The 11701-nt window shown below is 53.8% G+C and overlaps 1 protein-coding gene across 1 annotated transcript in view; it reads left to right on the top strand.

The window, feature by feature from the left end:
* Positions 1-10132, top strand: part of LOC128766113 (anosmin-1) — a 46102-nt gene extending 35970 nt beyond the window's left edge. Inside the window, exons 8-14 of the mRNA XM_053877505.1 lie at positions 637-781; positions 1762-1908; positions 4601-4689; positions 6067-6238; positions 7080-7300; positions 7890-8031; positions 9446-10132. Coding sequence (XP_053733480.1) covers positions 637-781; positions 1762-1908; positions 4601-4689; positions 6067-6238; positions 7080-7300; positions 7890-8031; positions 9446-9504 — 975 coding nt within the window. The 3' untranslated portion in view covers positions 9505-10132. The remainder of the gene's footprint in view (positions 1-636; positions 782-1761; positions 1909-4600; positions 4690-6066; positions 6239-7079; positions 7301-7889; positions 8032-9445) is intronic.
* The last annotated feature ends 1569 nt before the right edge of the window (positions 10133-11701 follow it).

Raw genomic sequence — 11701 nt, 5'->3', positions numbered from 1 at the left:
GCGAGTGTCCAGCCCCACAACCAGAGCAAAAACCACCACAACGGCAGCCTCTGTAGCCAACCACAGCACAGGTTTGGACCTTCTGGAGTCAGCCCCAGGACAAGGTCATGCAGAGGTCAGGCCAGGAACAGACCACAGCCCCAGAACTAGTTTGACACGCTTAGATGAGGTTGAGAGCGTGACACAGCAGAGCGGCTTCAGCGGTGAAACCAGAGATGTGAAGTGTATCTCCCTGACTCCTCACCCGACTGTGAGTGGCTGGCAGGAGAGAAGATGGTTTGAAGTCGCTGGGTAATAACCGACCTGCGGCGGGTTTATTTACCGACGGTCTCCAGTGAGCGTGTGCGTGGGGAGATCAGATGAGAGACGGGCGTCTAGACGCTCCTCACACACCTCGGCTGCTGGATTAGTTTCAGAGCCGCGGAGCAGATGTGACTCGGCGACACCTAGAGACACAAGTCGGACACCTCGGGGGCTCGCAGCGCCCCCCGCTGCTGAAAGAATGTCCAAACACAGACTGTGGCTCAGGAGTCACGCCGGGAGGTTCCCATCACAGCTCCTCAGAAGATCCACGTGTTCTTGATCAAGCGGCCCGACCCGGTCCAGAGAGACGGTAACCCTGTTTGTGCTCCGTAGGCTCACAGCTGGGTGGAGCTGGAGGGTCTGCAGGCCAACAGCAGCTACAGTGTGGAGGTGCAGGCCGTGACCTACTGGGGGCAGGTGCGGCTGAAGAGCGCCAAGGCCTCGCTCCACTTCTCCACGGGCCAAGACCACGGAGCAGGTGAGTCTGAGGAGCAGCATGGAGTGAGACCGCCCAACAGGACCGTCTCATGGTACGGAGCTTCTCCAGTGAAGGGCATGGGATGCTACAGGGCTGAAGAAGGTCTGGAGAAACCTTCCGCTCACCTTGAGAGACCATGATGATTGATGTTAAGATGCTAGCATTGGACTTCCCTGCCCTGATGCCGGTGGGGATGGAGGTCCACCACGCTCACCTCCACAACTGAGTAGGCAGCTGTCCACATGAAAGCCTCTGATGGAGCCTCCTGAGATGGAGCGTCATCAGAGCCCTGAGGAACCTCAGTGTTCCTCAACCTCCGGGAGAGACTGGAGGAAAGGTCAGACTGAGTTGACCTTCAGTAGCCAACGTCACCCCGCTGTGACCTTCTGAGTCAGACATCTGAGGTGTGTGTCCTCTCAGCCTTATTGTCTTCAATACTTACAAGGTAAAAACTGAACTTCATATTTCACCTCATGGAATTTCAAGTCGACAGACGTATGTTAAGTGAGACTCACTCAAGTTTGACTCACACGTCTGGAGAATCTTCACAGGTGATAGTGAGTCTAGTTTCACTCAGCCACATTAGATTAGAATTATTTAGGTCAACGACAGCTGAAGAGCCAAGTCGTCCACAAGATACTTGGAGTAGAGCAGTATAGGAACGGTTCATCTGAGTTTCTCTGGGTTTTTGGGAGGTCAGGGACTCACCGGAGACTCTGGTCCTGGCACACATGCTCCTGAAGCGTCTGGCTGAGGAATGTTCGGAGCAGAGCAGCAGAGCGTGTATGTTTTCAGTCCCTCCTGAGGGAATTGAACCTGGAACCTCGGCTGTGCTGTGTACCGACTGCAGCTGCCCACGAAGGAGGCGCTGTGGCGGCCGCGGCTCGACAAAGAGCCGAGTGTTCGGCTCCCTGGCAACACAGCCGGCGTTGTGTCGCAGCCGCACTCATCTAACAAACATCTCTTCTTCTCTCCCCCAGCTAAAGCGGGGCTCAAGCCCAGGAAGGAGGAGGCGCCCCCCGGTGGCTCCACGCTCAGCAAGCGCCCCGCTGGCCCCCTGGAGGTGGGCACGCCCTTCTACCAGGACGGCCAGCTCCAGGTCCGGGTCTACTGGAAGAAGCGAGGAGGTGAGTGCACCCCGGCGTGGAGGAGCTGCGCTGGAACTGAGTTAGCACCCCATTATGTCCATCCATCAGAGTGAGTCATGCGCTCCGTGATGAACTGTTAGGGCTGGAGCTGGCTTCACCAAACAATGGGAGACTTGCTTTATGAGCCGAGCGCTGTGTAAACCTGCGCGCAGGCTGGCGAGCTCCAGCCACTGTTGAGTGAGGAACAATAAACACAGCGCTGGACCGGGCCTTTTATTGACAGCTGGCTTCAATAGATCCTGGCCTCCGAGGTGATGTGGAGCAGGAGAGCAGCAGCAGCAGCAGGAGGTGAAGAGCCGCGCTCTCCTTCTGCTGCGCTGGAGAAGCAAACAAGACCCGGGTGGGAGCCGCACTGGGCCCGAGTCGTCCTTGGCTCCGGTCCAGAGTTGTGGAGCGGCGGCGCGATCAAGCGCAGCGGGGATTAGCGTTAGCCTTGTTTCCGCGACACAAGTGCGCTACACTTCACCGTAGTAACACCAGACAGGAGCTGCAGTGGCCGAGTGGAGCTGTTTGAGTGACAGGTCGCCTTCTACACCTGCTGTCGGAGCAAAGATCCGATGAACCGTAAAGATGAGTGCTGTCAAACCGCAGCATGGACAGCTGGTGGCGTCTTCCTCTGCTGAAGTGTTCACCACAAGATCGCCCGGCTCCATTCCACTTAATACGCAGTGGGATCTACAGTCTGGAGCAGGGGTGTAAGAAAATATCGGTGCACTCAAATACTGCAAATGTCGTATCGATATCGCAATACTTGCAAGTTGCAAATAAAAGCTTGAAAACTTCTGCTAAGGTGCCACAGTGCTGCAGTAGTTTCAGGGTTCTCCACAGTGCTTTAGCAGCAAAGGGCCTCCTGAGATCACCTCCCTCCGCTGAGAAGGTTTTCCACTGTTTTTCTCGATATGTAGTGGAGTGTGACTCAGAGTGAGTGAACTCTGACTCCTCTGCTTAAGCATCACCCCTCGTCGTCCAAGCGCCAGCCCATGTCCCTCGTGTGGACTCTGTGGGAGAACCTGTCTCTGCAGCTGGTTCTAGGATGGATGTGTTGTTCAGAACCTCAGGGGAGAAGGAGAAAGTCTTCGGAGCCTGACTCCTCAGAAACTCCAACGGGTCGTTCTCCACTGCAGACAGGTTAAAACTCTGCCATGGATCAGTCCAGTTTAAAGTCCAGCGCCCTCCGTCTGAGCAGGTGAGCGGTCAAACCACTCCATGTCCACTGTCCGAGTGATCCGGAGCTGCCTGGCCTCTGGGTTCTCTCCAGGAGAACGGAACCTCGCTGCAGCGCTCCACAGATAATCTGTCTCCGTCCAGCTGCGCCGGAGACAGTAGCCAGCCGCGGCACCGCTGAGCCGACTCGGCATGTGTCCAGCCCGCCGCTCCTCTCTGCTCTGGTCCGGTTTGTTTTGGGTCCACCGCGCTTCAAAGGCCCTTTCATCTCCACGCGTCGGCCTCGCTCGCTCGCTCGGAGGATTGAAGATCTCACGATGAGGAGCGAGTGTTCGGAGAGATGCTGCGAGGACCAGAGGAGAAACATCTGATCCCATCTGAAGCCGCTGGAACTCTGGCTGGCATGACGCCTCCATCAGTCCTCAGGAATATAAATGATATGATATAAATGTTTCTAAATGAATTTTGCTGTGGCTGGAGAGATTCTACACAGTTCAATAGATGAATTAAGAAAGTGAAAAGGGCAGTTTTGTGGATCGTTTGTGATCTACCATCCAATGGATTTGAGTGTGACCTGTGTGAAGCGTCGCTTGTTTTTGGAGCTGCTTATTGCGCTGGACGTCCTCAGCATGGAAGCAGTTTTCCAGAGTGATGAAAGCCATTCCGAGTTGGGAACATCAGCATAGAAATGAAGAGGATTGGAAGGGAGGGAGCCAGGAGAAGTGAAGCCGATCATGAAGCTGATGGACTCCATGCGCGTGGCCGGGCTCCCTGGGGGCCCCTCCCCCTCCTGATGCGGAGCACCGCTGGGTTTGAGGGCTTCTTCTGTAGAGCCGTCACATTAACTGGAGAGAAGAGGCACCGTGGAGACGCAGCCAGCAGCTGAATGAGAAGCACAACTTGTTTTTCTTGGGCAGGAAGCCTGAAGGACAAGGCGGCCCGGACACTGCAGCCAGATTTATGCTCGGTTTGGGCTCTTTGACTCACTTCTAGACTCGCTGCGTGATGGCTCTGTACGAGAGGAGGTGTTGGAGTCAGCGGCGTCTCTGTTGACTTCCCTGTCATGCATCCTGAGCTTGGTCAAAGTCTGTAGCACCAGAGGAAGCAGCTGGAGCTGTGGAGGTCAGAGATGGAGAAGAACAGCAGCAGGGCGACAGGTGGGCGACAGGCAGGGTGCCGGGCGGTTCGGACCTGACGACTGGAGGAGGAATTTGGTGTATCCTGGGAGGTCAAAGGTGAAGAGCGAACCGGGCCATCAGTTCATGTTCCACTCTTCTCACCAGCTGTGACCACCGAAGTGGGAGCAGAACCCAGAACTTGAGCGCCAGTTTAAGTCAGTGGAAGCCGAGCGGTGCTCGTGCAGGGCTGAGGGTGCGATGACCTCAGTCGGTGACGTGACCCCATCCATTTGGGTTTTGTCCTGTGAGGCTGAATTCACAGAGCTTTATCGGATGATTGCAGAGGGAAGTGTGTAAGTGTGGTGTGACCCTCGTCTCCTCTCGTCCAGACCCCGGAGCGACCCGCTACCATGTCCAGTGGATGCCAGAGTACTGCAGCCACAACGAGACCCGAGGGCCCGACAAGTCCGTCACTCAGGTGGGTGTCCAGCAGCGCTTTCACGGCCGATCCGATCCGATCCGAAAGAAAACAAGTCTGAGTGAACCTGAGGTCCTGTTGGTCCTGCTGGATCTGCACTGGCCAGATCGCTGGCACCGTCATGACTCCCAGGCTTTTGTTTCCCGGGACGCAGACCTGCAGCCCTCTGTGTTTCTGAGCCACTTCCCTGTGACACCCCGGGTTCTGTATCGGTGCCCGGGTGAGGGGGCGCGGGGGTGAACTATTTGGGCACAGGCTGCCACGGGGGCCGGGGGCCTGGCTCATTCCTGGGGCCACACCACCTCAGTTGCTGGGAAATATACCTCTCCTTTCTATAGATGAGCAGAGCAGAATCCAATCTTTCATGCTGGCGCCCCATTCACTTTCAGTCACTTGCATCCCTATCCTTGTGGGGACCGCTCCTGGCCATCACCCTTTCCCCAGCCTCTCCACCTGAGCCAAGACTCTGAGTTTTAACCCTCAAATCAAGGTCTGACCTAGTGGGGTCCTGCCACATGTCCCCACAAAGCCATGCGGTCCTCACAAGGAGAGTGTTTTTGGTCCCCAGAAAGTCAGCTAAACAAGCCCACACACACTGCTCATTAACTGGGAGCCTCTTCCTGGAGACCTGATTCCCCGAGTCAGCACTTGTTTGGTGGGAAGCGGATGAGAACGAGGCGCTTGCTGTGCGACTGATGTTGAGCTTGTTACACGACCCAGACTGGTTTCCTGGCCTGAGCATCGCCGCTGGTCTCGCTCCTCGAGGCGTCGCCCAGCTACAGCTACAGCTGCAGCAGCAGCAGCCTCTCGCAGAGCTCACAGCCGAGACGTTTGCTGAGAGATTCTGTTGATGAACGTTAGCTTGAAAAGGTGGACCACGACAGCAGAGATGAGTCTCATTTCATGTGATTTACTGGTTTCATTTTCAGCATCCATGGTTGGTGTTGCAACTGCAGGAAGAAACGTAAAGAGACAATTGTGCTTGTACTTTGACTTATGGTCTGTATGTTCAGAAGAAAAATGACTTCATTGATGAATCATTGGAGTGAGAACATGTTGTGGCTCTGTGGCTCCATGTCTGAACCTCCGTCATGTGACCTGGACACCAGAGTGGAGAGTCAGCTTCAGCTGCAGGAGTAAAAAACATATACTCCTGCAGCTGAAGCTGAAGTGGTGGTGTGTGTATTTGGAAGAGCGGTGCCCGAGAGCGCAGCTCACCTGATGCTCCTCCCACTGGTCCAGAGGCTCGGCGCGATCCACAGGCCCTGAGGCTGCGGTGGATTTCATTATCTCTGACGCTCAGCGGGATCTGACCCGCCGACGTGTCCCGGCCATCAGGACTGAATCTTCTGCCTGGTGTTTTCTTCGTTGTCGCAGGAGAACTACATCAACCTCCCGGGCCTGCTGTTCTCATGCAAGTACAAGGTCACGGTCCACATGCTCAAGTCCAAGAGGCGGAGCAAAGACGAGAGCGTCACCTTCCTCACCCCGTCCTGCGCCACCGTCCGCAGCAAGACGCACAAACACGTGCCCTGCCCCGGAGAAGCAGGTGAGGGCCATTCACTCACCACAACCTGGTCGTCAAGCACCTTTCCAATCGGCTACTGAATAAAAAAATATATATATATAGATATGAAATATAATAGAATAATAAATATATTTCAAAGCACACTGAAAAATGAATGAATAATAGTAAACATGATATTATTTTTACAGCTGAGAATATACTGTCTTCATGAATTAAAGAAAATCTTTTTACATGTCTGCAAATGTATGTGATGTGAAGATGCTCTTCATCCTGATGAGTATCATATTCACACACATATTAACACAATAAACACTGCTTGGACTTGTGCTTAGACTTCAATGTTAATTCTCGCTGTCACTCTCTTATTAATATCCATGTTAAACTGATGCTAAGAAGCTGCGGAGGTCTGGGATCATGAGCAGGCTCCGCCCCCTCGCGGCTATCAGTAATAAAGTGACCTCAGACTGGGGCCGGGGTCGGAGGGAAACAAGCGCGCGGCTGGATAACTGCGCGTTGATATTGGTGCTGTCGAGTGAATCCCTGCTCCAGAGCAGCGCGGGAAAGGCCACGTGCTGGGCTCCTCGCCGCCTTCCCGCTCTCGCTGTTTGTCGTCTGGGCAGCGGCGCTGCTGCCCGGGGCCAAGAAGCCTTCTGGCACGTCATGAGAACATCCACAATGGCTCTTTGTGCTCCTCTGTGAGGATGACTCAGCCGAGATGTGTGAACTGGCCTGCGTTGCAAGTTCTGGACGCCTGATTGGGCCGCGTCTGAAGTGGACTCGACACGTCGTCGACACCCGAGCACAGGAAGCGGGTCTCCGCTGCTTCCCTCCTGACTCGGCGCTCCTCTCTCTCTCTTCCCAGCCGCGGCCCTTCCCAAGGTCCTGGCCAAACCCGAGAACCTGACCGCAGCCTTCTCCATCAGCGAGGGAAACATCACCGGCAGCTTCCTGTGGCACGTGTCCAGAGTGGCGCCGCACCAGCGCATCACTGGCTTCCAGGTCACGTGGGCTGAACTCACCACCGAGAGCCGGCAGAACAGTTTACCCAACAGCATCATCTCGCAGTCGCAGATCCTGCCGCCGGTGAGTTCTTCTGCTCCGTCATGAATCCCGCTGCCAACCTCCTGACTGAACTTCTCCCTCTGATGGACTCACCTCGGATCTCCTCCCAATCACACCCTCAGTGTCTTCCTCTCTGACTCCCCTGACTCTGACTCTCAAAACATCATGGCAGTCCGGTTGAGCTGGGAAGTCACGGTGGTCTCCATGTCTCTGTTATGTTACTGATACAACATGAATTGCTCCGTCTTCACCTCCTCATCTTCAAATCTCTCCACTACCTCTGCGACTCATCGTCATGTTCTGCCTCTCCTGGTTGGTGCGTGGAGCTGGGCCCCAGCTGCTATCAGATGTTACATCATCTCAGCATCTGTGATGAGGCAGACAGCCGTGCGGGTCTTATCTCCCACGCTGGGCCGATCTGCTCCATCAACAGCACCTTCTTCTGGAGCTGCTCTAGAAACAACAGTGCGCGCCGGGAGACGCTCTGACCTGTGGCCGCTCTGACCTGTCGCCGCTCTGACCTGTCGCGGCTCTGACCTGTGGCCGCTCTGACCTGTCGCCGCTCTGACCTGTCGCCGCTCTGACCTGTCGCCGCTCTCCTCTGCTGCAGGACCATCCCTCGCTGGTGGTGTCCAACCTGCGGCCGTCCACCTACTACAGGCTGGAGGTCCAAGTCATCACGACCGGAGGGGAGGGGCCCGCCACCGTCAAGAGCTTCCAGACCCCCAGCGCGCTACCGGCCGTCCAGCACCGTAAGTGTCCCAGTCGCTATGAGGCCCCTCCACCTTCCCAGGGGTGTTATCTCTTCTGACATGGGTGACACCCCAGAACCAAAGCCGGGCGGGGCCACATGCGGTCCTGAGACTAGCAGCAGGGGCTGTCGAGCAGAAACACTGAAGGAAATCCTCTTAAATCAAACTCTAGTTTTGTGGCATCAATATTATAAAATAGGGAAAAGTGTCAACTTGATATACTGTATTAAGTATATATTACTATCATTGACATTTTCTCAGTGTGAACAAAAATACTGGAAGATTTTAAACTGCTTTTTTATTATTTTGAGGAACAAACACGGTTATAATGAGCATTACTCAATAACATAATAACTTCTACCAAAATAATCGGAATTCAAATCCTGGTTTTCCTCTGACCTCCTGAGGGCCGCAGGAACAGAGGCTAAGGGCCATGTGTGGCCCCCGGGCCGCGCTCTGCCAACCCCTGAGAACACAGTTGGACACTTGAACCAGCAACACGGATGATCAGAGAATGAAACATGGCTGCAGCGGCAACACGTCTGGGACCAAAACATTCATCCACCTGAAGTTCTCCCACGCTCACTCAACTGTGGTGCCAAGATGCACTTTCTCTCTGAGGCCGTAAGGATCGCGGTGTGTTTTAAAACCGTGTGAATGTCAGGGGAAACAAAAGGAGAGGACCGCTGGTTGGACTCGCGGCTTGGAAACAAACAATAATTTTCAAACAAGATGGCCGTGTTGGAGACCAGGCGCTGTATTCACCTCGCAGCGCAGTGCACAGTGGTTGGTGCTGCGGCCTCGGAGTTCGCTGGTTCAAATCCAGGTCATCCCTTGTGCAGTTAGCATGGACCTTCCTTCCACAGAGAGTCCGAGCCCTGCCTCTCGCCCTGGGTAGCTGGGACCCCCCCTCCCTTCAGCCTTTCTTACCCATCCTGGATATTTCAAATGTCTGTGACTCCTCTCAGGTTCACCTGACCTAGAAAGTGAAGCACCAGCAGAGAATCAGGGCTTCAGGTCCATCCAAGTCACGTGACGGTGCCCCTCAGTACTTCTGCAGTAGGTCCACCCAGACTCATGTCTAACTCCTGAACTGTCGGTGTGATGAAAGGAAAGAAACCTCGGCTCTGGAGTGGCCGTAGACGTCCTCACACATCTGCACACCTGGAGCCAGCTGCTCAGCGTTTGTTGAGTCAGAGACGAGTCGTGAGAGAACGTTCCAGCAGCGGAAAACACCTGGACTCGTCGCCTGAAAGCTTGTTCCTGTAGACGTGTGAAGCTCGGCCCCAGATACAGTCATTACCGTGTCATTACCAGTGAAGAGCTCAGAGCGTCCTCCTGCGTGAGGAGGACCATGACTGAGGGATGGAGGCTGAAGCCGTGTGACCTAACCCACAGCTTGTGTTGTGTCCAGGGCCCAGACTCCGGCAGCACCAGCCTCATCACCAGAAGCCGTCGGTGGAGCGACACTGATGCCGGCGACTCCGGCCCTCACCAGCTGACCTCGCCGCCCCACTCCCCTGTACAGACGGATTTTTACGGCTCCCTTTGCATCGTAGGCGCACGGTTCTCCCCCATCAGCCCGAGCCAGAGAGTGGACGCCACACCACGCTGCAGAATCTATTTATTAAAGCGGCGGCGTGGCTCCGGTCGTGACCTCTGACCCCCAGTCTTCACCTAGTACGCTGCATGCCGTCCTTTTTTAAACATGAATCAAGTGCTCGAGACTGAAAGCCTGTAATGGTTTTGCATGATGGCGTCCCGTTGGCATGAACTCCACCTCCTTAACTGACTAACACAGAACTGGGAGTCCCATATGTAACAGTGTATTAATGACACCATAACGCGTGAAACCTGTACATGCTCTTGGCTGTAGAAATGTTTGTGGTGCCGCAGTCAGTGAATGTCTATATTTATTTATGTGTGTATTACCGTTGGAGTGTGCGTGGATGTGTGTCACTGGTGTTTCTCCTCCTCTCCGGCGATTCTTGTAAAGACGTTTTGTAAAAATGGAATTGTAAATACAGTCTTATGTTACATGTTATTTTTCCATGCTAGAAAGTGTACAAACTGCTAAAGTAATAAAAGGACCTGAACCAGACTGTCGCTGTTTGTCTGGCGGGAGAGTGTGTGAGCTGCGATGCTTGGCAGCCGCGTCTGCTTGTCTTGGCTCCCCGCGCCGCGGCCTCGCTGACGGGGCCCGGGCTCCAGAGTCCACATAAACAGGTCAAGTCGCTCAGCCAATTTAGCGGGTCCAAACATGACGCTCCTCGCTGCAGCGCTCGGCGTCCTGAAAGGAAACTGATGGTGAGGCCTGGCCAAACTGAGGCGGGAGACGGACCAGACGTCGGCTCTTGACTTCACTCCTGTCCCAGAAGATCAGACTCTAGATCCGGCCGTTCTGTCCTGGTGTGAGGGGGCAGCAGCTGCTGTGAAGAGGCCCAGAGAGCCCTCTCTCCACGGAGTCTTCTGCAGCAACACCTTCACTCCAGTGGAACATCTCACCAGACGTCTGCGCGAGAGAGAGCGGAGGTTCTCCTCTGAGTCTCTCCTGGATGAGAGAGTCTCTGGGTCGCTCCAAAGCTGGTGACCACGAGTGAGAGGAGGATCCCAGCGCTCAGTGGAGAGCTCTGTCTTCTGGCTCAGCTCTTTCCTCGCCAACAGACTCAGACAGTGGTACATTAAAGTGCGTCAGCGCCACCTGCTGAGGCTCAACATCTCACCAGAGATGAGGTCCTGATCAAGAGACCGGACCAGTGATTCCTAACCGCAGGGCAGAGGCCCATGTTTGGCTCATGAGACGCTCAGGTTTACCACACTTGCCACATATAGTGGCAGCAGTGAGTCATTGAATTGACTTGAGAACGGCACATTTGCATGAAACTATGGAGAGGTTCTTGAAAAGAAAACATGATGAGGAGAGTGACAACAGCCCCACAACAGTAAAAGCTGTTCCTGTTGAAGCAGTTTTTGAAATTAAATATTCATTCATTTCATTTACACTTTACTCATATTTCCATAGTTTATTTACTAAAAAAAGGTTTTTATTTTATGATATTTAGACATTGTTTTATTATGTTCAGTTTTTTCTCTCCATTTTTCTCACCAGTTTTATATCAAGTGTCATTTTTTTTTCTTTAGTTTGTTGGATGTCTGTGACTTGCACCTGCTTCTGCTGTTCCATGACATGTTGTGAATTCTATTTCTTTGACTGTCAGTGGAGGCTCATATCACTGAGAGTCACTGAGAGGTCAGCATCATATTTAAAGCTCATGGAAGCTGCTTCTTCTTTCCAGAGATTGAATCTGAATTTAGTGACTTGGAGGATTAACAGATGCAAAAGCAACTCCTTGGAGGAGTGAAATGTATCTTGCTAAATGAACGCGGTAACTGGAAACACCAATTCTGATTTCGGTCGCCTGGTGAGGAAGTCCGAGGTGGACGAGGCATGTGATGAAGCAAGGACTTGGTGGAAGATGAACTGTGAGACTTGGTAAACTAGGAAGCCAGAAAAAGCCTCAGTCGGAGACTTGCAAGTCAGGAAGCCCTTGATAAACTGGGGGTTCTGATGGTCCCCTGGTGAGGCAGATCCAGGCGTGGGTGAACGTGTGAAATGGACTCAGGTCCAGAATAAATCTGGAACTTGTGACAATAGACCTGGTTAAAACCA

The sequence above is a fragment of the Synchiropus splendidus genome, chromosome 10, assembly GCF_027744825.2.
Source record: "Synchiropus splendidus isolate RoL2022-P1 chromosome 10, RoL_Sspl_1.0, whole genome shotgun sequence".
Classification (NCBI taxonomy): Eukaryota; Metazoa; Chordata; class Actinopteri; order Syngnathiformes; family Callionymidae; genus Synchiropus; species Synchiropus splendidus.
Note: the sequence above shows the minus strand (reverse complement) of the source record. Positions and strands in the feature narration are given on the sequence as shown.